General features: G+C 42.8%; 1 protein-coding gene across 1 annotated transcript in view; it reads right to left on the bottom strand.

Annotated features, from left to right (window-relative positions):
* LOC114068512 (guanine nucleotide-binding protein G(q) subunit alpha) overlaps positions 1-26,791 on the bottom strand; it is a 152,621-nt gene that overhangs the window by 16,745 nt on the left and 109,085 nt on the right. Inside the window, exons 4-5 of the mRNA XM_027904687.1 lie at positions 3,905-4,033; positions 2,795-2,924 (exon numbers count right to left, since the gene is read on the bottom strand). Coding sequence (XP_027760488.1) covers positions 2,795-2,924; positions 3,905-4,033 — 259 coding nt within the window. The remainder of the gene's footprint in view (positions 1-2,794; positions 2,925-3,904; positions 4,034-26,791) is intronic.

Raw genomic sequence — 26,791 nt, 5'->3', positions numbered from 1 at the left:
GTCTAGGCCTTCCTGGTGACCAGTTTGTAACCAAGGAAGTAGCCAAGTACCCAGTATTCCATACAATTTTTACGTAAACCAGAGTATAAATAAGTCGGAGATTAGAGACCTCGCTCTCTTCTCTTCCGGCGAGGTTTGGGAACAGTGGGTCCCTGCGTTGGTCTCGCTTATCTAAGGCTGAGGCCTGCAGAGTCCACCATCCTACCACGTGGAGGTTGGGAGAGTGCTGGCTGTGACTGCCGATCCTGCTGTCCTAAGGGACGTGGTGAGATCTGTTTTGTTAGTTATTAGTATAGTTTGATCTAGTATACCTGTTCGGTGTCCCTTTTGTTCCCTTTCATCCCCTTTTTTTCCCTTTCCCTATCCCTTCAGGGGGGTGGACCCCCTTTTACTGTGTATATAGCATCTTAACTGTACATAACTGTAATTTACATAAATATAGATATATTTTTACATAAGCAGCTTGACTTTGGGTTCTTTAATTTTTATAGTTTCTTTTCCTTTAACCTAAGGGAAGAAAGGAGGGGGGAAGGGGGCTGCTGTCCTAACTTTCGGGCATTTGGCAGGGAGCCAGGTCCAAACCGTCACAAGAACTCACTGTCTGTGGGTGGAACGAGTGGCATAGCTTCCCCTCTCCTTTGATGTGCACAAGAATTACTGCCAAACAAAAAAAATGGGAACGGAGGAGGGAAGAAGGTGACCTCCTTCCCAAACAGTGATGAAAATCCAAGTAGGTTCCAGGCTGGGTAGAAATGAGCTAGCCGGGCAACCAGGCTGAGAACAAAATGACCTCGGACCTCCTGCCACACAGACCTTTTCTCAGCTCAGCCAACAACGAAGTTCGTGCCCTTTCCCAGGAGAGGAGAAAAAAAAGTAAAAATGTACTCCTGAGGGCCATCAACTTGGAATGTGGTTTTGCCAGTCACCTCTTTTTTGTTAGCCCACTGTCCAAGGCACAGCCACCCTGCCCATTCAACATCCCTTTCACACAGTGGGCAGGGGGAAGGGAAAATTCCTGCTTAGTTTCCCAGAACAAGCAAAACCATGACAGCAGTAATAATGACCTTCCAGATGCCTGCACAACTGATAGTTGGTGGAGGTGATTCTACAGTATCCATCTCATGGTGCGCCAGCTTTCAACTTCTCACTGTGCAACTTATACCTTGCGGGTTTTGGAACACCAACCTCATCTAGTCAATTATATAACTAACAACCCATCAAAATAACAACCTCATCTATAACTCCATGTCAAGTGATGATTTGAGAGAATCACGGGGTGGAAGCGACACCTTGCCTTCTGACACCCTGTCCCTTGACCAATATTAGACAGACTGCCAATACTCTGCCCTGACTCTTCTCCACATTTAAAAGACATTTGCATGATTGGCTGTTTCTGCCACATGACCCAGACACCAAATGTCCCTAACAGTCCACCAGAGCCATGGCATTACTTATGATCCTGTGCTTGCTATTGGTGATTGGGTGAGTTGCTATATGGGGGAATTGGTAATTTTTCTTACTTCCTCAATAAAGCTTTGTTTTATAATGTGTTGTCAGACCCCATTACTGGACCAGAACATCAAAGAGATATGCCTTACAAAACAAAAAAAACCATTCTGATACCCGCCAAGTTAAAAGAACATAAAAATAAATGACAAGATGTATTCACTATATATGCAACTGAAATTTTCTTCTTTGTAATTTTTTAAGGAGATATCTGATGATCTAAAGGCTGTAATGAAATTTCTTTCTTTTATGGGAAAAGTATAAATTTAAAAGCTTTCAGAACTCCTAGTCTTTCTTGAAAAAATTAATATTGAAGAAAGTTGTGAATACAATCATGACTGCCCAGGGACATCTGTTTAACTTGCTATTTGAACCCTTCTCTTAAACAATGAAATCAACGTATATACTCCGTCATGAAGAACATCAAAGTGTTTTCTTTTTTTTCATTTAACTTTTGTAAATGAATGCTAAAAACTTTCATAGAACAGTGTTGGGGAATAACTCATGTAAGTTTGATGAATAATGGGAATAGTCTTTATGAAAGAAAAAAGTCCAAATAATAAATTCCCTCCCTACTTTGTAAAACTGTATACAAAACACTGGGTACTACTGTACTTTGTCTGATTAGTTCATACATCACCACCCTTCTTACTTCTGTTATTCTTTGAAATAGCAAATCAAGTAGAAAATATAAGCCAATATAAATCCTATACTTTAAGTCAATGGAATGATGTTTACTATTTTAGGTCTGTTCTAGCAAAGAACCTGTGAATTTTGGCTTAATTCCCACTGTATTTTTATGGCTCTGCTACACAACACTAATCACGCAAATAGCTACAATAAGAACATTTCTCTATAGTCACCTATCCCACTTTTAACACAAAATAGATGGGTTCCACTGACCCTACATGGAAGAGATCAGTTTGTGTCATATTATTTGAGGATTAGCCTCTTAATCTCTGTAGAAATTCTCATTTCATTACATGCAGTTGAATACAACTGCTGGTAGACATTTTAAAAACAACCAGTACTGGACAAGCCAACCTACTTTGAAAATGTCTTAAAAGGACTAACGACTTTGTGTTTTGCTGTTTAGCATGAAGTATTCAAGCTATCACTATATTTTACTGATCCAAAAAATTTAATATCCAAATAAACATGTAAAAACACACCCCCTGAAGCCCTCTACAAAGTTGTGCTTTAATCAATTTGTAAATAATATTTAAAATTAGTTTTAGTGAAAGTATTTTTTGATAAAAACTGGTGATTTATGCTGATGCTTGCTTACCTCATTGTCTGACTCCACAAGCACTTGATCATATTCACTAAGAGCTACTAGGAACATGATAGATGTAACATTTTCAAAACAATGTATCCATTTTCTTCTTTCTGATCGCTGCCCTCCTACATCCACCATTCTGCAAAATTAACAATGATCACATCAACTCCACAAATACCTTTTCAGATAAACATACAAACACATATGAAACATTGATTTCTCGAATTTAGTTGAAAACACAATTTGGTTTGTTTTTCTTAAAAAATTTTACCCTTCATATTGGAGACTAATGGAATGTGTTGTAAATAAACAGGTTATCATATTTGCTTTTTATTTTGATGTGCTTTCTGAATTTGATTCTCAAAGCCCTCAGATTTCTGATATTCAAAATGCTTATGATTCTGAACCATGATTCTAGAATGTATGCCTTGTATATTCAGCAGAAACACATGTCCACAGAATGAAGTTGGTGGCCTGCCTTTCTCCCAAGAAATTACCAAACTAAATTCCAAACTTGCCATGGCTGCCTAATTTAAAGAGTATAAATAGAATACAGTCTGTATTTACTGAAGTTGTTAATAGTCAAAGTAAAACCTCAAATTTGCTGGCAGACTGTACTCACAATTTATTATGGATCTCAATGTAACTAAACATTCGGGTGTCTAACTTGTAATTGTAACTGCATAGTTATTCTTTAAGGAATTGTATTTGACCTCAAAATGAGTTGTGGGGAAAATTATTTGTAGGAATGGTATTAAATTTATAAAATGTCACTTCTGTCTAAAAATCAAATATAGAAGTGGTACCTTTACATTTTATAATTTATTATTCATAATAAATTGGATATAATAATTTTATTGAAAAATGACTTCCAGTTTTTCTACCAATAATAACTACCTTCAGAAAAAGACAAATCTGTTTGTCTCTCATCCTCCTGACATCTTTAACAACAACTGCTAATCATATATGGACAAAAACATGAAAATAAAATGAACGACAAGCTCAAATTTTAAAAACATTGAATAATTTTTACTTTTAACCAATATCCTATACATGGTATTAGGAATGTAAAAGGAAACAAAAGAAACAAAGCAAATGGGCATTAAACTTTTTTTCTACCTGAAAATGACGCTTTGTAAGTCAAACGGATATTCAATGATCCCTGTTGTTGGGACTCGAACTCTAAGCACATCTTGCTGAGTTGGCAGATAGGCTGAATCTGCTATGCGGTCCAAGTCGTTAAGGTAACTATAGATGGGGAGAAACAATAAGAATGCAAGACAGTGATACCATAATCCCTCTGAGGAAAAGGGAAAGGAAGTATTGGGAAAAGAAATGGAGTGTGGGATAGGAAGAAATCGAAAAGTAAAAAGCACAATACTGACGTAAAAGAGGGAAGGAAATATAAAGGAGTGCTCCGTTCTCCCTTTCTGATAACTTGCATAGCTTTAAATAAGTTCTACAAAAGGACAGTATGATTATTATAATTTTCATATAAATTTACTTGGCATGTTGAATTACCAACAATTCAAAATTTTCACTTTTTGAATTCTGATTAAAGACAAATAATATGATAAAATCTGTATGAAATGTAAGACTAATTTTATCTGATTCTATAACATATTTCTTGATAATTACTCTGCAGTGTTTACAAAGGATATATAAATATGAATCTCGCAAGTGATAGTGGACTATTAATTATCAGTTTCAAGTGATAGTGGACTATTAATTATCAGTTTCGAAATGGTAGGAGGATAAATGGCATTCTTTGTAGATAAAAGAAAAAAAAACCACACTGATAAATCAAAAAACTCTCCACCTGAAATTCCTGCATCTAGACTGAAGCCACTCAATTGAGGCAGTCTTTGAGGCAGTCTTTGAGAAACAAAAGGTTAACTCAAACACAAAATTGTGGAAGTAGTTCCAAAACACTAGCATTAGGAAACCACAAAAGTAATAAATTGTCTGAGAAACAGAACATGTTGGCAAGATAGAACATTTAAAGCATAAAACGAAAAGATAACAAAATCAGCAAATCTCAGAACGAGCCAAAAGTCAACCTGACCCTACTACACTTGCCAGCTATCCAAATTAGGAAAGATCTGAGGAAAGTTCAAAAGTGTACAGCGATGAAGAAGAGCAAACGACCACTGCCCATGATGAAGGCTACAGGAACTCCCACCTCTAAACCTCCCGAAATTGAAGACTCCGCCTATATATGAATATTACAAGTAGATGTTGCAATTTAATGAATATGCATGTTTGTGATGTAATCTTATGCTCTAAAACTGTATAAAAGAACTGTACTGATTATACACGACAGAGTTCTTTGTCCAGGACGATCTGGGAACTCTCCAACGCGTTGCATTAAAATACCTCCTGCTTTAAAGAAACAAATTTTATCTCTAAAGCAGTCTTTTGTGCTTTTTTGGGGCAAAAATTCGGCTTCAAGACTGAAACTTCTGATCAAGTTAATAAGCCTGCACTACATGAAATACATCCAGTCAATTACAAAAAAAATCTGAAACTGTAATAAAGTTGCTTGTAAGGGCTTGTCAACTACAACATAACTCTTCTACTATTGCTTAATGATGGTTTTAAAGTATAAAGCAGCACTGCACTGGAGGTTTTAATTAACTTTCGTAAGAGATGCTTCAAAAAAAGACACACATTCCATGAATTCAGTGCACCAGGCATCTTGGGCTCTCCCCATAGTAGATCCCTGGGAAAACAACTGCTGCAGGAAATTAGGTTTTTGTGTATTTGATTATTTCCAAGTGCAAGAATTACCTAGTTGGTCAGAGTTAGCTACTGTTAAGATAACATAAGGTTGCCCTGATTCGTTCCAGGGAAGGGTAGCAATGCACTCCTTACGATTTATCAAATCGTTAAATATCACTAAGCTTTGAATTATTTTCTTCACAGTTATTACTTAAACTGTTCTTTTTAAAATAAATTCACACAAGGAATAATTAGATTACTTCTAGATACTGATACCTTAGAGTTTTGATGTTTTGATTGTTGTAATTTTTGTAGATCTTAGAAGTAGTTATGTAGTAAATGTAGATTTTAGAGTGGCAGCATATTATCCCTTTACCCTTTAACACACCAGCTCAAACCCCTGTTACCCATTCCCATATCAATTCCCTAAGTTCCACAGTCTGTTTAGTCTCTTTTTCAAGGTAGAATTGTAGAAGAACACCCTAACCCTATGGAAGAAGATACAACCATAGACTCAATAACCTTCAGGCCTAGAATTCTGGAAGACCTCCAAGGACATTACGTGCTCTGAGGAAGATGAAGATGAAGAAGAGGGGGTCCCAAAATGCCCCCAGACCCAATTTCCAAGAGACGTGGCGGGGACAGAACCTGGGTGGTAGTTGGACGGGATTGGGTGAAAATCATTATAAAAACTGTGAACATCTCAAGTTCGGGAGCTCTGGGGGTATTCCAGAAAGCCTGGGGGCTCATTAAAACCTTTGTATCCTTATCTCCTACCTGATTTGGCTTGGAGTCTTCTTTTTCCCCACAGCCATTTAGGCAACATACTCTGAATGATTTGTTTTGCAATAGTTAAAGTAAATTGTTATGAATAATGACAGATTTGAGTTCTACTTTACAGTAAAAATATGAATAACTAATTTGTCAATTCTGGGAGGGAGTCAAAATATCAAACTTTCCTCATAATTATTTTATTCATGAAAGATTAGGCTGATAGTAAATGCTGAATGTGGGAATATTGTAAATATTTAGAAAGATGTATTGAACCATATATCTCAGAAAAATTTTTATATTCAGAAATTACTGCTCTGAAAACATTTTCTCAGAACCCTGACTAGTTTTTACTAATAGAAAAAAGGACTTGAAAATCTGGGCATTTCATCTGCCCTTAGTTGTTTTGCACAAAAACCAAAATGGATAAGCTGAGCATCAATTTGCTGGAGGGGGAATCCATGAGAAATTCATAACCACCACAGTAGGAAATCTAAAGAGATGTTGAAACACTAATTGGCCTCTTTTCCCCTCCCACCCCCCAAAAAACATTGGTTTTGTTCTGTGACTTTATTTTGGAAAAAAAAGAAGGGTACAAAGAAGCATTGTGGATCATTCCATGCTATAGTGGTATTCATGAAAGCAGGAGAGCTTTAAGAGAATAAATTTGTTGGTGACCCATCCATCCAATTGTTTGTTGCATTCCTTTGGAAAGCCTCAGCTGTAGTCGTCATTATGTGCACCATGAGCATAGAGGGCATACTACTAAGATATGTAGTAGTGAACATCTGACTATTTTTCAGAAAAGCAATAATATGAAGTGTCATTATTAAACAATCACATCTCATTTGTATTACTGGAAACTGATTAAGGAGTAAAGTCTCCTAGCAATCAACACTGGTGTCATAAGTTCCAGAAGCAATAATTTATCCTTTAAAATGACATCTTTTCCTCATCCTCATTCTGTTCTGCTCAAGTTCTGCTCTTATACATTTACTAAACAGAAAACTTCTTACTCGTTTCACCAGTATCAGCTTCTAGAGGCTATACAGAATCCTTACACAACCTCTTAGAGTCCTATTCCCTTCCCAAGATATATTCACTTAACAGTTTAAAGGATGTAGGGCTCATTACAGTCTCTTAAATTATACATTCAAATCCAGAATCATGGAAACAGTGTCAAAACCAGTAAGAGTATCTCATAGAAAAATTCATATATTATGCATAAAATCATAAAAAAAATAGATCTTTGTTACTAACAAATCACAACCAGAATCTAGTGCAACAAAAACAATTTAGCATTTTGTTTTTTAATAGAATCATAGAATCATCAAGATTGGAAGAGATCTTTAAGATCATCAGGTCCAATCATCCACCCAGCACTACCACTGTAACCCCTAAACTACTAAACCATATCCAGATCAGACTAAACCATACCAGTGCCAGATCCAGATGCCTCTTGAATACCTCCAGGGATGGTGACTCCACCACCTCCCTGGGACACCTATTCCAATGCCTGACCACCTGAACAGTGAAAAAAATGTTTCTAATATCTAATCTGAATCTCCCCTGTCTCATCTTAAGACCATTTTCTCCAGTCCTCTCACTGCAGGCACGGTAGAAGAGATCAGCCCCCACCTGGCTACAACCTCCTTTCAGGTAGTTGTAGAGAGTGATGAGGTCCCACCTGAGCCTCCTCTTCTCGAGATCAAACCCAGTTCCCTCAGTCGTTCCTCATAAAACATGTTCTCTAGAGCTTTCACAAACCTTGTTGCCCTTTGCTGGACACGCTCTAGCATCTCAATGTCCTTTCGGAAGTGAGGGACACAGAACTGAATGCAGTACTTGAGGTGGGGCCTCATCAATGCTAAGTACAGGGGGATGATCACTTCCCTAGTCCCACTGACCACACTGTTCTTGATACAGGCCAAGATGCCATTGGCCTTCTTGGTCACATGGGCACACTGCTGTCAACCAGCACCCTCAAGTCTCTTTCTGCTGAACAGTTCTCAGGCCACTCTTCCCCTAGCCTGTAGCACTGCATGGGGTTGTTGCAACCCAAGTGCAGGACCTGGCATTTCACCTTTTTGAACCTCCTGCAGTTGTCCTCAGCCCATCAGTCCAGTCTGTCAAGATCTCTCTGTAGAGCCTTCTGACCCTCGAGCAGATCACACACCCACCCAACTTAGTGCCATCTGCAAATTTACTGAGGGTGCACTCAATCCCCATGTCCATATCATTGATAAAGATGTTAAATAGGACAAACCTCCAATACTGAGCCCTGGGGAACACCACTAGTAACTGACCACCAACTGGATTTAGCTGCACTCACCACAACTCTCTGGGTTTGGCCATCCAACCAGTTTTTTTACCCATCAAAGAGTAAACACATCTAAGCAGTAAGCAGTCAGTTTTTCTAGGAGGATACTGTGGGAGACAGTGTTAGAGGCTTTACTGAAGTCTAGATAGACAACATCCACAGCCTTCCCCTCATCTACTAAGTGGGTCACCTGGTCATGGAAGGAGATCAGGTTGGTCAAACCGGACTCGCCTTTCATAAATCCATGTTGGCCAGGCTTGATCCCCTGGTTGTCCTGCATGTGCCATGTAATGACACTCAGGATGATCTCTTCCATAACCTTGCCCAGAACTAGCAACACTTGGTCACTACCGCTTTTCCTTCTCACTAATTTAAAACTTAATAAATATGTCACTGTAGTCATGAAAATAGACTAAAAGTCCTTTGTTACACAACCTTACTTTTCAATCTTTTATTATTTTTATATTCCTGCAGTGGGCATATAGAAAATATTCAATTAAATGCTTAAAAATAAAAAGAGTTTTTTCCAATATACTGAGTCTGGTTGGGATGGAGTTAGCTTTCTTCATAGCAGCTGGTATGGTGCTTTGTTATAGATTGGTGACCATAACAGTGTTGATAAGGCACCAATGTTTTAACTATTGTTGAACAGTGCCTGCACAGCATCAAAGCCTTCTCTCTTTCTCACTCTGATGCCCCAGGGAATAAGTTGGATGTCGGAGGATGCAGCAAGGCCATGCAGCCTAGCAGCATGGAAAAGAATGTAAATAAGAGGTGAACGTCCAATCATATGTGAAGGTTAGTGGTAAATTATAAATAATAGAGCTAAGTATAGTGTTAGTATGCAAGATTCTGGAGGGACAGTGTGTGAGTGCAGTTGTGTGAAGACAATGTAATATTCTGGATGAAGAGAATAAAAGCTGAATTTAGACCATCATCATCTGGTGCCCAGTTTTATTTACATGACTGTCCTCGTATTTAATGCAACAACTAGTGAATCCCGAGTGTTACGAACCAGGAGGGATCATGACTAATACTGACGAGACTCCCACCCTGATCTGGAGTCAAAGTGGACTTGATCCACCTTGAGGGATCGGAGATAATTCCCTGAGGAATTGAGGTCGCAGTTAGAAGTGCGGTGAAGACGAAGTCGAGGGATCGGAGATAATTCCCTGAGGAATTGAGAGGAATTGAACCGCAGGGCAAGGTGCGGTGAGGACGGAGTCCGAGTGTAGCTGAGAGCAGCGGGGCGGCTGCGAAAAACGGGTCCGCACCCGAGATTTCTTGACACCTGAGGCAGGTGAGCCACCGGGAACTTTGGGGGCGTGATGGGACCAGTTAGAGTCCGGATAGAAGCGCATGGTTGGTCCTTGAAATGCGCTGCTTAGACAGCGTGATGATGATGGTGATGGCCCCTCACGACGTGAAGTTCAAAGAAACGGCAGTTCTAAGCGGAGTTTGCAGTGGCGCAGGGCGGGGATGCAGAGTGAAGCGACACTGCGAAGTGGCAGCACGGACTAACAATGCTGTTAGACAAGGACTTGGGGGGCGGGGCGGTCCGGCTCAGCAGAGCCGAGCTGAGCTGGAGCCGGGGCTGGGACTGCCTCAGATTGCGATCAAAACCGTCCCATTCCCCCCCCCCCCCCTTCCCCCCCGCAGTGTGTGCTGAAGATGGGTCGAGACGGGGGGGCAAACCAAGATGGAGGGCTGCTGGAAGACACGGGAAGGTGGAAGCCCAGAGCTCCCCCCCTTCCCCCCCACGTCGCTCTACAAAGGACGGTAACTGTAGAATTCCATAAAGCCCGCCCACAACATTCTTTGAACTTTTAACAATGTTAATGAAATTGAACAAGAGGTAAAAATATGTTTACTTGGCAAGTTATAGTTTCCTCACAACAGTCACTCACGGATGGAAGACACGGGGTAAAGATTTTACTCTAAGACTCGGAAACAAAGCTGCTGTAAGACTTGAAGGAAACCTGCTTAGTTTGACGGAAGCGCTGCTAACCTGAAAGGAGCCTGGCTAGATCAGTCAGTAAAGCATGGGACGTTGAATCCCAGGGCCACAGGTTCGAGTCCCACAGGGGAACAGTGGGTGGACCAGCTACTGTCCCGAGTCTGAGCTCTTGTTTTTTCCCCACGTAAACCTTCTCTGCAAAATTGTCTGACTGCTCTCATCTGTTTCTGCCACGGTAACTACTTAAAACTGACTGAACTATTAATAGGAACAGTTTGTGAAGCTTTTTGTTAACAGCGCAAACGACTGAAAGAGGCAGATGGACAGAAGCTGAGACCTGACTGCATTCCAGACCTCGGAGGTACCAGCATCTGGAGGGCACCGAGACAGCACCGGCGTGGAGCAGGAAAGCTATGCAGCACCGTGCTGGGAACAAAGTGAGGGCAGAGCCCCTGTTGATGCAGCTGCACGGTGAGGCAGAGGAGGGTCCCAGAGCCCCAAAGCCTCCATGGTCCCTCCCCACCTTCTCTCCACCCCAAACAGTGGCTGGGGACACCTCCCTGCCTCCACACTGGAGGAGGGTCACCCGGAGGGGGGAGGAGGGTCCCGGAGCTGCAGGGTTTGACAAAAAAAAAAAAAAAAAAAAGGGGGGGGGGAGGAGGAGATACTGAATCAGAAATGGATCTCATATAGGTTTGTTAAGCTTTTTGTTCCTTGTATTGATTCCTCTTCAGGACAGGTGGAGTTGGTGAACATGGCCATCGAAGATGGCAGACAGCCAGACCATCGGAGATGGCAGAAGCACACAGCCAGTAATACTTGGGATCTGAGATGTGTGGTTGAAATGCAAAACTATAATAAAAATCCCAACTATGTGTGAATGAAGAGTGATTGTGGTGGTCACCTTCTGAATGACTGGAAAAAGAAGCTGTATGAGTGAAAAAAGCTGTGTAAATACCTATGTGTGTGAACTTAAAATACTTTATAAGTGTTAAGATTTTAAGAGGATGTGTTGTATAGATTTAATTATGGTAAGCTGATGTATGCTAGCTTTCAATGATTGGAAGCAAGAATCAAAGAGTTGCAAGTTAATGCTGGTCAGGATTGACTAAATGGTCTGTTGGTAAATGAGAACTATCGGGATGGCTTTTGCCTATAGTCAAGACAAGTTTGCTTCTGTTGTCTATTGTTGTAATTGTGCTACTGATGTTGCCATGTTTGGTGTCGTGTTTGCAAAGGGCCCTGCAAAGGACGACCCAGGCAATTTTTGTGGCACAAATACAAAAAAGGGGGAATTGTCGGAGGATGCAGCAAGGCTATGCAGTGCCTGGCAGCATGGAAAAGAATGTAAATAAGAGGTGAACGTCCAATCATATGTGAAGGCTAGTGGTAAATTATAGATAATAGAGCTAAGCATAGTGTTAGTATGTAAGATTCTAGAGGGACAGTGTGTGAGTGCAGCTGTGTGAAGACAATGTAATATTCTGGATGAAGAAAATAAAAGCTGAATTTAGGCCATCATCATCTGGTGCCCAGTTTTATTTACATGGCCGTCCTCGTATATAATACAACAACTGGAGGTAGATGAGAGATTGGGAAGGGATACAGCCAGGACAGTTGAAGCAAATTGACCAAAGGGATATTCCAGTCACTCACTGAGGCAATCAGCTCTGGTTCAGGTGTGTGTGTGACAAACGGAGGGGGGGTGTGGTGGGAGTGGGCAACTGAGCCAGAGAAATCTCAGGAGAGCACAGAGACCAGCCAGGAGTAGCTGAAGACGTGTGAGCAGAGCTAGGAGTAATGGAGGCCACCCCCCACTCTCACAAAAGGCAACCTTAGGGAGCACTATGCAGCATGGTGTGGCAGTTTTCACTGGAGAGAGTGTGGGAAGGGCCCTTCTTTGAAGGTGGGGCATTCCACTGGCCGAGTGGAGAGACTTGAAGTCCACATAACCCAGCAACCAGAAACCATTCTGTGACCATCTGCGCAGGTCAAGGGCATTCATTCTACCTGACCCACAAAGCAGAATGGTGGGCACTCTGAAAGCAAAGGCTGCAACTCTGGCTGTGGGGTCTGCACCATCTACCCCAGTGGTGGCCAATGCCTCCATCTAAATAGACCTGCTGAAGGGAGAGGCCACAGTGCAGAGCTCAGACTGCAGGAAGTGTCTAGACCTTTCTCCTGGGGCAGGGATATGTAGCAGACATCTGCAAAAGGTGTGCCAAGGTGGTGAAGGAAGAAGGGTTAATCGAAGCATCTTGCTGCAGGGGCCCACTGTTCTCCCCCCCATTTTCTCTACCTTGCTCAAAGGAGATCTTGTTCTGTACAAATTCTGCAGACCTAAAATACTTACAAGTGCATTGTACAAAGAGCCCAGAGGTAATAAATCTTAGCCAAAGGAGCCAAGGTAGACATTTGAATGGGTAAAGTGGGCCTAAAGCCAAGGGTTTCTTTAAGGCTGAATGATCAGAACACAGAACAATAGAAAGTACGAAAGGTCCCCGAGGTGATGTGAGGATGAGGACTGAGAAGGCAGATCCCAGAATGAAGGCAAACAGGAACTCCCACTAAAATATTCCTCAAAATGGAGACCACGCCTCAATCTCCACCCTGACTCCACCTGCTATGAATATTGTAATGTAATGATGCAATAATATGATTATGCATATGATTATGTTGTAATCATTGTCAGAAGCTGTATAAATTGCTTGTTCTATTCAAGCACCGCGGAGCCTGTTTTCCCAGCACTAGCTGGCAGGCTACCCAGTCGTTAAATAAATAAATAAATACCTGCTGCTTTAGGCATAAAACTCTGTCTAAACAGTTTTTATCTGCCTTTTTTGGGCATCAGTGGAGGACCTCCTGTAGCAGGTGATTGAGATGCAGGAGGTGGTGAGAAGGCTGTGCAACATCAGGGAGGGTGAGAAGGAGTTAGATGTCTGGTTCCAAGTGCAGTCTGCAGTGGACTCACAGCCTGTGGCCAAACAGCCAAAACCTTCCTCACTGGCACACACAGAAGGGAGGGTGGCCGACAATGTAGAAGAATGGAAACTTGACATGTCAAGGACCTGCAGAAGGAAAAGACTTGGCCTAAAGCCTGAGATGCCTTTGCAGAACTGCTTCACTGCTCTGCAGACTGAAGAAGAAAGACGTGTCACATCAGGAGAGACATGAGTTGAGCAAGGCAGACTGATCTGTTCCCCATATAACAACCAACCCAACTAAGAAAAGGCAATGGGTGATTGTAGTAGGAGACTCTCTTCTGAGAGGTAAGGAGGCACCCATTTGCTGACCTGATGTGCTCTCTAGAGAGGTGTGCTGCTAACTGGGGGCTTGTATCAGGGATGTCACTGAGAGACTACCTGGCCTCATAAAGTCCACTGACTATTACCCACTGACGTTTTTTCATGTGGGCACCAGTGATGCAGCCAGGAGCAGTTTGAGCAGTATCAAGAAGGATTCCCGAGCCCTGGGAGCAGCAGTAAAGGACTCTAGTGCAAGTAGTTTTTCCATCAATCCTCTCAGTCAAAGGGAAGGGGTTTAAAAGGGCAAGATGAATCTGGAGAATCAACAAATGGTTACAGTACTGGTGCCACAGCCAGGGGTACAGTTATTTAAACCATGGGACTTGCTTTAAGAAGCCTGGTCTACTGCAGGATGATGGGGTCCATTTGTCAGAGAAGGGGAAGAGAATCTTTGGTCATAAGTTTGCCAAGTTGGTGAAGAAGGCTTTAAACAAAAGTTGCTGGGGGAGGGGAACCTCAGTCCATCCCACTCTTACCAGTATGATGCCAGAGCCAGCAAGAGATGCCCAGATCCTGTAGAGGGATTACAGGTCAGCAGGAGAGCACCTGAAGGGCATCACAAAGGAATTCTAGACAGTAATTTGGTTTCATCAGGGACCCAACTTAAATGCCTCTAGACAAATGCATGTAGCATTGGGAATAAACAGGACATGTTCACGCCTGCAGGACAATGATCTTATTGGCATCAGGAAGACATGGTGGGATGGCTCCCATAACTGGATTGTTGGAATGTGTAGTGGGTTTGTTTAGCTAAATAACATTTCCTTTTCCTGGGAGGGAACCTAGAATAGGTCACTTGATTTATACTGGCGAAGGAGATATTCCATACCATGTTCCATCAGCTCAGATTTAAAAAGGGTGAGGAAGAAGCAGCTCTCTCTCTTCTGTGTTAACTGCTCGGCTAGACAGCTGCTCCTTGGAGGAGAGAATGCTTCACTTCTCTTGAGGAAGTAGAATTTCCTGTTTGGGTTTTTTTTCTGTGTGTGTGTGTAGTGCTTTTAGTTCTCTTTTTCTTCTCTGTGTAAATATAAACCGCCTTTTCTTAGTAAATCTTGGTTTTACGTTTTTTTTTTCCCTCTTCCCTTTCCCTCTGGGAGAAAAAAAAAAGAGGGGGTTAACGCAGTTTAGGTGGACACCTGGCATTCAGCCAAGATCGAATCACTACAGTTTTTGGTGCTGAAACCCAGGAAGACTGCCAAGAGAGGCAGTTTATATAAACACTACTTCACTTATCTTTTTGTTTTGCTAACTCGGGAACATACTAATATAAACATGGTTCTATGCCCAGTCTTTGTATTCATATCTTTACTTTTACTCACAATCTTTGTGAGCTGTGGGACCCATCCTCTGAAAGACCACCAGAGGGATGGATACAATTTTTTTCCCTTCTTAATTTTGACATAGATAGCTTTGTAATGAATGCACCAGTGATCTTTACTAATTCTTAAGCTGTGTGGCAATGATGCTGCTGCTAACCAACACTATAAGAACATTATGGGGATTGGGGAATTTAGTATTATCTTTGTTGCCTTGCTGCAGGACAAAACAAACTGCAGTTCAATACTCTCAAAAGACTATGACTGAGACAGGGACCCAAACTATAACACCTGAAGTCATTATTGCCCCTGTAGAGAAAAAGAAGACATGGATAAGGAAATCTACAGGATCTACAGTCCTACCTCGGCGGTTAATAAGGGAGGAAGAAGGAAAAGGATTAATGGATGTAATAACAGGAGAAGAAGAGGAAAGGCAAAGAGTCAGTTCTTCATTAGAGGAAGGTCAACCAACCAAAAGTGGAAAACAGCTGTTTGGAGTCCCACCCAACGAGTGGCAGAAGCTACTGAAGGAGAAGGGGAATTGAATCAATTTGCAGAACTCAAAGCAGTTCAATTGGCCCTGGACATTGCCGAATGAGAGAAATGGCCAAGGCTTTACCTCTACACCAACTCATGACTGATAGCCAATGCTCTGTGAGGGTGGTTGGATTAATGGAAGAAGACCAATTGGAAGCATAGAGGAAAACCCATCTGGGCTGCTGATTTGTGGCAAGAAATTGCCACTCCGGTTGAGAAGCTGACTGTGAGAGTCTGCCAGGTAGATGCCCATGTACCCAAAAATTGAGCTAATGAAGAACATCACAACAACAAACAAGCAGACCGGGCTGCACAAGTCAAGGTGTCACAGGTAGATCTAGACTGGCAGCATAAGGGAGAGTTGTTTCTAGCTCGATGGGCCCATGATGCTTCAGGTCGTCAGGGCGGAGATGCCACCTATAGATGAGTGCGAGACTGAGGGGTGGATCTAACCATGGACACTATTTCCCAGGTTATCCACGATTGTGAGACATGCATTGCCATTAAACAAGCAAAAAGAGTGAAGCCCTTATGGTATGGTGGACTCTGGGATAAGTATAGATATGGGGAGACTTGGCAAGTTGACTATATCACACTGCCACAGACCTGCCAGCGTTATGTGCTCACCATGGTGGAAGTAACCACTGGATGGTTAGAGACTTATCCGGTGCCTCACACAACTGCCCAAAATACCATTTTGGGTCTTGAAAAGCAAGTACTGTGGCAACACGGCACTCCAGAGCAAATTGAGTCAGACAATGGGACCCATTTCAAGAACAGTTTATTTACTAATTGGGCAAGAGAGAATGGTATTGAGTGGGTATATCACATCCCATATCATGCACCAACCACTGGGAAGGTTGAACAGTGTAATGGATGGCTGAAAACCACTCTGAAGGCATTGGAGGGGGTGGTTTCAAGAATTGGGATCAGCACCTAGCAAAGGCTACATGGCTGGTCAACACTAGAGGCCCTGCCCAATCAGAATCCCTTCACATTGTGGATGGAGACAAAGTCCTAGTAATTCACTTGAAAGGTATGCTAGGTAAATCAGTTGGGATTAACTCTGCCTCGAGTCAAGGCAAACCCATTATTGAGATTGTTTTGCTCAGGGACCAGGATATACCTGGTGGATAATGAGAGAAGACAGAGAAACCCAGTGTGTGCCTCAAGGAGATTTAACCTTGGGAAAAAATTATTTCGTGTTCTGAGTTGTATGTTGCAGGAAATAAGTCACCAGACGAGGAAGACCCAAACTAAGCTGATATTGGTGCTCAACAATGGGACAGTCTTAGAAGACAAGACCTGTATAAGCAAGGGATATAGGAGAATATGGGATATGGGTGTGACGTAAAATGGTATGGAATAAGGGGTGGAGATTGTAATGGGTTTGTTTAGCTAAATAACATTTCCTTTTCCTGGGAGGGAACCTAGGATAGGTCACCTGATTTATATTGACCAAGGAGATATTCCATACCATGTTCCGTCAGCTCAGATATAAAGAGGGTGAGGAAGAAGCAGCTCTCTCTCTTCTATGATAGCTACTTGGCTAGACAGCTGCTACTTGGAGGAGAGAATGCTTCGCTTCTCTTGGGGAAGTAGAATTTACTGTTAGTTTTTTTTTTTTTTTTCTGTGTGTGTGTAGTGCTTTTAGTTCTCTTTTTCTTCTCTGTGTAAATATAAACCGCCTTTTCTTAGTAAATCTCGGTTTTATGTTTTGGTTTTTTTTCCTCTTCCCTTTCCCTCTGGGAAAAAAAAGGGGGGGAGGTTAATGCAGTTTAGGTGGGCACCTGGCATTCAACCAAGATCAAACCACTACTCAATGGAAGGATACAGGCCCTTTAGGAAGGACAGGCAGGGAAGATGAGGAGTGAGTATCACCCTCTATGTCAGTGACCAGTTGGAGTACATGTAGCTCCACCTGGGGATGGATGAGGAGCTGAGAGCTTATGGGTCAGAATTAAAGGGAGGATGGGGACAAGTGACATAGTGGGGGTTTGCTACAGGCTGCCTGACCAGGAAGACCAAGTAGATGAAGCCCTCTATAGATAGATGGGAGTAGCCTCACATTCACAAGTCCTGGTCCTCATGGGGGACTTCAACCACCCTGATATTTGTTGAAGGAACAACACAAAAGGGCATAGGCAATCCAGGAGGTTCCTGGAATACGCTGATGATAACTTCCTTCTCCTAAGGATAGAGGAGCCAACAAAAAGAGGTGCTATGCTGCACCTTGTTCTCCTAGAACCATAGAATATCCTGAGTTTAAAGGGACCCACGGGGATCACTGAAGTCCAATTCCTGTCCCTGCACAGGACAACTCCAAGAATCACACCATGTACCTGAGAGTGTTGTCCAAACACTTGGTGCTGTGACCACTTCCCTGGGGAGCTTGTTCAAGTGCTCAACCACCCTCTCTTTTTCTAATATCCAACCTAAACCTCCCCTGACACAACTTCATGCCATTCCCTCATGTCCTGTCACTGGTCACCAGAGAGATCAGTGCCTGCCCTTCTGCTTCCCCTCGTGAGGAAGCTGTAGATCGTTATGAGGTCTCCCCTCAGTCTCTTCTCTAGGCTGAAAAAACTGAGTGACCTCAGCTGCTCCTTGTATGGCTTCCCCTCCAGACCCTTCACCCTACATGTTCTGATAGTTTTATATCCTTCTTATATTGTGGTGCCCAAAACTGCACACAGTGAGGTTGCACCAGTGCAGAGTAGAGCAGGATAATCACCTCCCTCAAGCCACTAGTGACACTGTGCTTGATGCACCCCAAGACATGGTTGGACCTTTTGGCTACCAGGGCACATTTCTGACTCACTTCAACTTGCCATTGACTGGGATCCCAAGATCTCTTTCTGCAGGGCTGGTCTTCACTATCTCATTCCCCAGTCTGTCCATACATCCAGGGTTGTCCTGTCCCAGGTGCAGAATCTGGCACTTGCCCTTCTTAAACTTCAGACAGTTGGTAATTGCCCAGCCTTCCAATTTGTCAAGATCTCTCTATATACCTTCAAGTCCTGTGTCATTTTATGAAGATATTGAAGAAAATTAGGCCTAAGATGTAACCCTGCGGAACCCCACTAGTCACCAGTCACTGGTCTGATGTTACCCCATTCACTATAACCTTTTACTCCCAACCCATCAGCCGGTTGCTCACCCATCGCATGACATGTTTATCCAGCTGTGTGCTGGACATTTTGTCCAGAAGGATCCTGTGAGAGACAGTATCAAAAGCTTTACTGAAATCCAAAAAGATGATATCAACTGGTTTCCCTGGATCAAATAGGTGGGTTACCTTGTCATAAAAGGAAATCAGGTTTGACAAGCAGGACTTTCCCCTCATACGGGGTGTGACCAGTGACTGCATTGTCCTTCAAGTGTTTTTCAATAACTGCCAGAATTATCTTCTCCATAATTTTGCCAGGCACTGACATGAGACTGACAGACCTGTAGTACCAGGTAGCACTCTCTTGCCCTTATTGAAAATTGGGACAGTGATTGCCAGCTCCCAGTCACAGAATCATAGAATCATAGAATTAACTGGGTTGGAAGAGATCTCCGAGATCATCAAGTCCAACCCTTGATCCAACCCCACTGTGATCACCAGATCATGGCACTCAGTGTCCCATCCAGCTTCGTCTTAAAAACCTCCAGGGACGGTGGATCCACCACTTCTCTGGACAGGCCATTTCAATGCCTGATCACTCTCTCTGGAAAGAACTTCTTTCTAATATCCAACCTAAACCTCCCCTGGCAGAGCTGAAGCCCGTGCCCTCTTGTCCTACTGCTGATTGCCTGGGAGAAAAGACCGACCCCCACCTGGTTACAACCTCCTTTCAGGCACTTGTAGAGAGTGATGAGGTCACCCTTGAGCCTCCTCTTCTCCAGACTAAACAACCCCAACTCCCTCAACCTCTCCTCATAGGACTTGTGCTCAAGTCCATTCACCAGCCTCGTTGCTCTTCTCTGGACCTGCTCAAGCACCTCAATGTCTTTCCTGAACTGAGGGGCCCAGAACTGAACACAATACTCAAGGTGTGGCCTCACCAACTCTGAGTACAGGGGAAGGATCACTTCACTTGTCCTTGTTCTTGATGCAGGCCAGGATGCCATTGGCCTTCTTGACCACCTGGGCACACTGCTGGCTCATGTTCAGCTTCCTGTCAATCAGCACCCCCAGATCCCTTTCCACCTGGCTGCTCTCAAGCCACTCTGTGCCCAGCCTGTAGCACTGCAGGGGGTTGTTGTGGCCAAAGTGCGGGACCTGGCACTTGACCTTGTTGAACTTCATCCCATTGGAGTCAGCCCATCTCTCCAGCCTATCCAGGTCCCTCTGCAGAGCCCTCCTGCCTTCCGGCAGGTCGACACTCCCTCCCAATTTGGTGTCGTCTGCAAATTTACTAATGATGGACTCAATTCCCTCATCTAAGTCATCGATAAAGATGTTAAACAGGACTGGGCCCATCACTGATCCCTGGGGGACACCGCTGGTGACCTGGTGCCAGCTGGATGAAGTCCCATTCACCAGCATTCTCTGAGCCCGGCCCTCCAACCAGTTCTTAACCCAGAAGAGAGTGCCCTGTCCAAGCCATGGGTTGCCAGTTTTTCCAGGAGTATATTATGGGAGACAGTGTCAAAGGCTTTGTTGAAGTGCAGGTAGACCACATCCTCAGCCTTCCCCTAATCCACCAGGCGAGTTACCTGATCATAAAAGGAGATCAGGTTGGTCAGACAGGACCTACCCCTCCTAAACCCATGCTGACTGGGTCTGATCCCTTGTCCATCCTGTAGGTGCTGAGTGATTGCACTCAGGATGATCTGCTCCATAACCTTGCCAGGAACTGAGGTCAGGCTGACAGGCCTGTAGTTTCCCGGGTCCTCCTTGCAGCCCTTTTTGTAGATCGGTGTGACACTTGCCAACTTCCAATGGTCTGAGACCTCCCCAGAGAGCCAGGACTGTTGGTAAATGATGGAGAGCAGCTTGGCAAGGTCTTCCGCCAGCTCCCTCATCACCCTAGGGTGGATCCCATCTGGTCCCAATGGACTTGTGTGGATCCAGGTGGCTCAGTAAGTCACTGACTATTTCCTCCTGGAATACAGGGGGGCTATTCAGCTTCCTGTCCCTGTCTACCAGCTCCAGAGGACAGTTGTCCTGTGGACCACCTGTCCTACTGGTGAATACTGAGGCAAAGTAGGTGTTAAGTACCTCAGCCTTCTCCTCATCCCTGTTAACTATGTTCCCCTCCAAGTCCAACAAGGAATGGAGGTTTTCCTTGCCCCTTCTTTTGTTATTAATGTATTTATAGAAGCACTTTTTGTTATCCTTAACAGAAGTAACTAAATTGACTTCAAATTGCACTTTTGCCTCTCTAATTTTCTTTCTGCATGACGTAGTTATACTCCTAAACTCATCCTGAGTAGCCAGCCCTATTTTCCATAGTCTGTAAGCTCTCTTTTTATCCCTGATTTCCTTCAGAATCTCCCTGTTCAACCAAACTGGTCGTCTACCTCGACGGCTTGCCTTTTGGCACATTGGTACAGCCTGTTCCTGTGCATTTGAGACTTCCTTCTTGAAGCACGTCCATCCCTCCTGCACCCTCTTGTTTTCAAGGGTTTTTCCCAGGGTATGTTCTGGACCAGTCTTCTGAACAGGCCAAAATCTGCCCTCCGGAAGTCCAGTGTGGAGGTTTTATTGGTGGCCTTCCTTGTGTCCCTGAGTATTGCAAACTCTATTATTTCATGGTCGCTGTGCCCCAGGTGGCATCCGACCACTACATCTCCCACCAGCCCCTCTCTGTTTGTAAACAACAGGTCTAGTGGGGCCCCACCCCTGGTAGGTTCATTTACCAGTTGGAGCAGGAAATTATCCTCTATACACTCCAGGAATCTCTTAGACTGCCTCTTCTCTGCCATGTTTAGCTCCCAGCAGATATTCGGCAGGTTGAAGTCACCCACAAGAATGAGGGCTGGCGATTTTGCGACATCTGCCAGCTGCTTGTAGAATAATTCATCCCTTTCATCATCCTGGTTGGGTGGTCTGTAACAGACTCCCATTAGGATGTCAGCCTTGTTGTTCTTCCCCCTGATTCTGATCCACAGGCACTCAACCTTATCATTGGTGACCTCAAGTTCTACAGAGTCAAGAGACTCTCTAACATATAGAACCACCCCTCCACCTCTCCTACCCTGCCTGTCCTTTCTGAAGAGCTTGTAACCATCCATGGCAGCACTCCAGTCATGCGAGTCATCCCACCACGTTTCTGTGATGGCAACCATGTCATAGCTTTCCTGTTGCACGATGGCTTCCAGTTCCTCCTGTTTGTTGCCCATGCTGCGGGCATTAGTGTACATGTACTTCATCTGGACTGATGATTTTACTCTTAACTCAGGCTTTTCATCCCTGAGTTAAAGAGTCAACTGGGGCCAGATTCGCAAGACCATTCAAAAATCATTGAGAGAGGCCTTGCAATGACATCAACCAGTTCTTTGAGTATTCTTGGATGAATCCCATAGACTTATAGGGATCCAGCTGGAACAGTAAATCCCACAAGCAAGTCCATGAGGGTTTGACTGGGAGTTTACTGTTCTCACAACCATGGTCCTCCAACTCAGGGCTCTCAGACCCCCTTAGCCCATCATCAATGTTGAAGACAATAGGGAAGAAAGCATTAAACATCTCTGCCTTTTCTTTGTCCCTGTTTGTGAGGTGACCATCCTCATCAAGTAACAGACCGATGTTATTTCTGGAGTGCCTTTTGCAATTAATGTATTTAAAAAACTCTTTTTATTGTCCTCCGCAGTACTATCCAGTTTCAACTCCAATTGAGCTTTGGTCGCATGCATTTTCTCCCTACAGTAGCAAGCAGCATTTCTGTATTCTCCCCATGTCACCTGACCTTGCTTCCACTGACCATACACTTTCTTTTTTTTGTCTTAGCTCCTGTAGGAGAAGAAAATGGAAGATTTTGATGAGGAAGGAAAGATAGGGAAGTTTCTGCAGTTGGGGAAGACCTAGTGTGGGAAAGAGTTCTTTCTCACGAATGGTGCTGTGTATGTTCTCTCTGTAAAGAAGTAACTCCCCTGCTGCAAGGAGAGAGAAGATTCACTAGGAGGAATGGGGTGACAGTTTAATTTTTGTAAAGTAACTTATTGGGTTGACAGAATATTTCAAAATGCTGAGATGGAATATGGAAAGTGTAAATGAACAAAAGTGAATATTTACATAAAAAGGAAAAGATAACTGGAATGCTATTATTACTTAAACACACACTACCAGCACACACAATTTTCAAATATTATTATTATAGCTGTTACAGTAACATTTTGAATTTTATATTTTTAGAATAGGATGGACTAGTTCAGTTGGAAGAGACCTATGGTGATCATGTAGTCCAATTGCCTGACCAAAACTGAAAGCATATTATTAAGGGGATTGTTCAAATGCTTCTTAAACACTGACAGGTTTGGGGCATAGATCACCTCTCTAGGAAGCCCGTTCCAGTGTTTGACCACCCTCTCAATAAGGAATTGTTTCCTTATCTGAACCTTCCCTGGTGTAGCTTTGAATCATTCCCACATGTCCTGTCACTGGATACCAGGGAGAAGAGATCAGCATCTCCCTCTCCACTTCCCCTCCTCCAGAAACTTTAGAGAGCAATGAGGTCTGCCCTCATCCTCCTTTTCTCCAAACTAGACAAACCCAGAGTCCTCAGTCACTCCTCATAGGACATTCCTTCCATCCTTTTCACCAGTTTTTTGCCCTTCTCTGGACACATTCAAAGACCTTAACATCCTTTTTTAATTGTGGACCCCAGAATTGCACACAGTTCTCAAGTTGAGGCCACACTTTTGATAACCCTTTGATAAAGGGTTTGTCATAGTTTTGGTTTATCATAAGTCTTTATTATTGCAGTGAATTATATTCAATGCTTCTTCATACCAAAAGAGTTGGATCAATGAGTAAAGTGGATCAACTGGTGATGTAAATGTTTGTCTCTGAGTTCATTAAGAGAGTGTGAATTTCTCTCTGAGTTAGCCAGACCAGCATGGGAGGAATGCATACCTGGCTAAGCTCAATATGGAGTATAAGAACTGAATGATTAGCAAAAGAATTTTGAGAACAACAGGCTTGAGTTGGTTTCAATCCACATATTCCTTCCTGACACTTGAAGATGCCTAGCATCCTGACAGTGAGTATTTAATAGAGAACAGTAATGAGAATCACATTTGTATTGACTCTAGCATAAACAGCAACTTTAAATATAAACATCAAAATATCAAACACCTTTTCCAACTGCAACTGTCCAGGCCAAATCCTCACTTCAGCTGCTTCTCACTGCACCTTTTTCCAAAAGTCACAGTCCATCCCTAGCTCTTGCACTTGTGCAATGTCTCCATAACCTATTTCTGTGAAAATTATTTGAAACAACAAAGAAACACTATGGAAATTGTTCAAATTAAGCCAGCTTGTTTCACTGATACAGACCGGGGTGTGGGAAGTCTGTAACCTCCAGCAGGGAAACGGGATGGAGTTACCTCTTCCACTGGTTTATTTGCAACAAGAAGAGGACTTGTAAAGACATTTAATTTAGAAGACATCTAACAAAATTATAGGGCTACATGAAATGTCTTGAGAGTCTCTGAATTCAGACTACTTTGGATGAAGAGTGAAAGTGAACACTATCAGAAAGTTAATATTTTTAATTATTTTTGTATCAAAGACACAATTGGAGAGCCCAGCTGGTTCTGGGGTCTCTGTAAGCTGAGACATTGAAGATGGAACATCTACACCTGGCAGAGTGTCAGCCATGGACGGAGAGGACTGTGACACAGAATGGATTTCCTGTCAAGAATGCTGACTCATTGTATTCAGACATGCGTAGATGTATGTCCAATTGTGGGTTATTTATGTTACTAACAAACCAATGGTGCTTATATATGTGTCACCTAAAACTGTATAAAGCAGCTGCACAGCTGTAATAAAGGGTCCTGGTATCCTAAAGCCGTGTCGTTTCCACCCCAACTGTGACAACAAATCACCATGACTTTTAAAGCACTCATCTACTGCAGTTCTAATCAAACTACTGACAAATACAGTACTCACATGAGAAAATAGGCACATCCAAACATTTTAATCACCTAACAGGCATGCATAAGGGATTTTAGTATAAGGGTCTAACTTAAAAAAAACAACACCCAAATAAAATTGCAAGCCCTTAGAAATTTCACCACATACATACATGCACAAATTCTACAATCAGTTTTTGTGACACAGCTGCCTGTTCAGTATACACAGGAAGTTGCTACACACATGCACTCTTGCAAACAAACAAGGAAACTTGCTATAAACATGAACTTTCACAAAAAGTGTTGCAAACAATTGTCAAACCCAGATATTTTATTCATTTATTAAGTTCAAAATTATACTTATGATAGGGATACTGGAAACATCCCAGCCATTGTCTTAGGGTGGAATCCAAACACAGATAATTACAGTTGTTACTGGGGAGTCAGTTATACAGTTAGTAGCAACTGCGCAAACAATTTAGGGCAGAACTACATGGCACTATGATTTTATTTTTACCACCTGCTAAAAAAATATCTTATTTTGATGAGACATATTTTAGTTATGACCTCTCACCCAAATGGTAGTTATTCAACTAAGCATTATACAAAGGAAAAAAAAAAACAAAAGGAAAATCGCATAAAGTTACTTTTAAAAAACCCCAGTAACATAGTACTGAGTAAATTTACACTACAGACATAGTTTAGGAAGTTAATCATAGCTATATTACTTTACTTTTGTAAAAATGAATTTGAATGGCTGCTGAGGTAATTTTCTGGAGGTTGCTATTGCAACAGACAGAAGGTACATTACCAAAGTAATGTGTGTGTAACAAGCTGCTGACAGTAGCTCTTTTTTACATCATAAAAAACTACTAAAGTATACTTATGATCTGCATACTAATTGACCAGAAATAGAAGAAAACCTTTTGTCTCCTAGTCAGTGTTGAGAAAGAAGTACTTACTTTTAATGAATTATATATCTGCCGAGATAAGCCCAGGAGAGTCACCGACCATTTCGGAGCAAGGTACCATCCCCAGCTCACGCCCTGGGCCAGTGCCACATACCAGAGCATCTCCCTGAGGTGGCTACATAGCCCCCACCACCCACCGCTGCGGTCAGCTATTTTTCCTGAGCCGGGGAGCCCAGAACTGTTGTTGAGGACCATGCCCATAGCCCTGGGACTGACGGGAATCCCCCTTCCATTGTTTGCCACAAGGTCACAAACACTCATGTGACCGTAAGCATAGAGCTGCTGGAAACAGCCCACGGACAGCCCCTGACTGTCACGGGAGAAACATGGCAGTCGCCACCTCACAAGTGCCCGCTAACACCTCCCTGCTGCCTGCCAGTGAGTCACTGCACTCCTCACCTTCCGAAACATGTGAGTGGCCCCTGCTTGGGGTGGTTTATGGTTACACAGAGAGGGGAAGTTGGACTTTGTTTTGAAAGTTTTGGTTACGGTACTGTTGCTTGTTTGGGTTTGTTTTATATATATATATATATATATATATGTGAATAAAGAACTGTTATTTTCCTTTTCCACACCTTTTCACTTGAAGTCTCTAAATTTCAAAGTTATAATAACTTAGAGGGAGGAATTTGGTTTCATTTTTCCTAACCCATCCTCCTTAGCAAACATTTGTGTCTTGTTAAACTAAGACAAGAGACCATCCTGAAAGATGTGTCAAAAAACACGGAAGACAGAGAGGTGATTAGAGAGAGCCAACATGGTTTCACAAAGGGCAATGGATCAGTGTCCAAATGGAGATCGGTAACAAGTGGTATCTCTCAGGGGTAAATATTGTGACCTTTAGTGTGGAAGATATTGTAATGCAATGGTTAAAAGAAAGAGGACAGAAGCAAGAAGAGTTGGTCTCTTGGGAAAAGAGCTGGGAGTAGTAAGATTCAAGGCCTAATAGTGATAACAGGAACATCTGGTGTTTAGCTGGGAGTAATAGATGCAAGGTTGGAATGACCTAATGGTGATAACAGGGACCAGAGTAGAAAAT

This window comes from Empidonax traillii, unplaced genomic scaffold, assembly GCF_003031625.1.
Source record: "Empidonax traillii isolate 1590-97213 ecotype Southwest subspecies unplaced genomic scaffold, ASM303162v1 scaffold1076:size291582, whole genome shotgun sequence".
In the NCBI taxonomy this organism is placed as follows: Eukaryota; Metazoa; Chordata; class Aves; order Passeriformes; family Tyrannidae; genus Empidonax; species Empidonax traillii.
The sequence above is the reverse complement of the archived record's forward strand: the minus strand, read 5'-3'. Positions and strand labels throughout refer to the sequence as shown.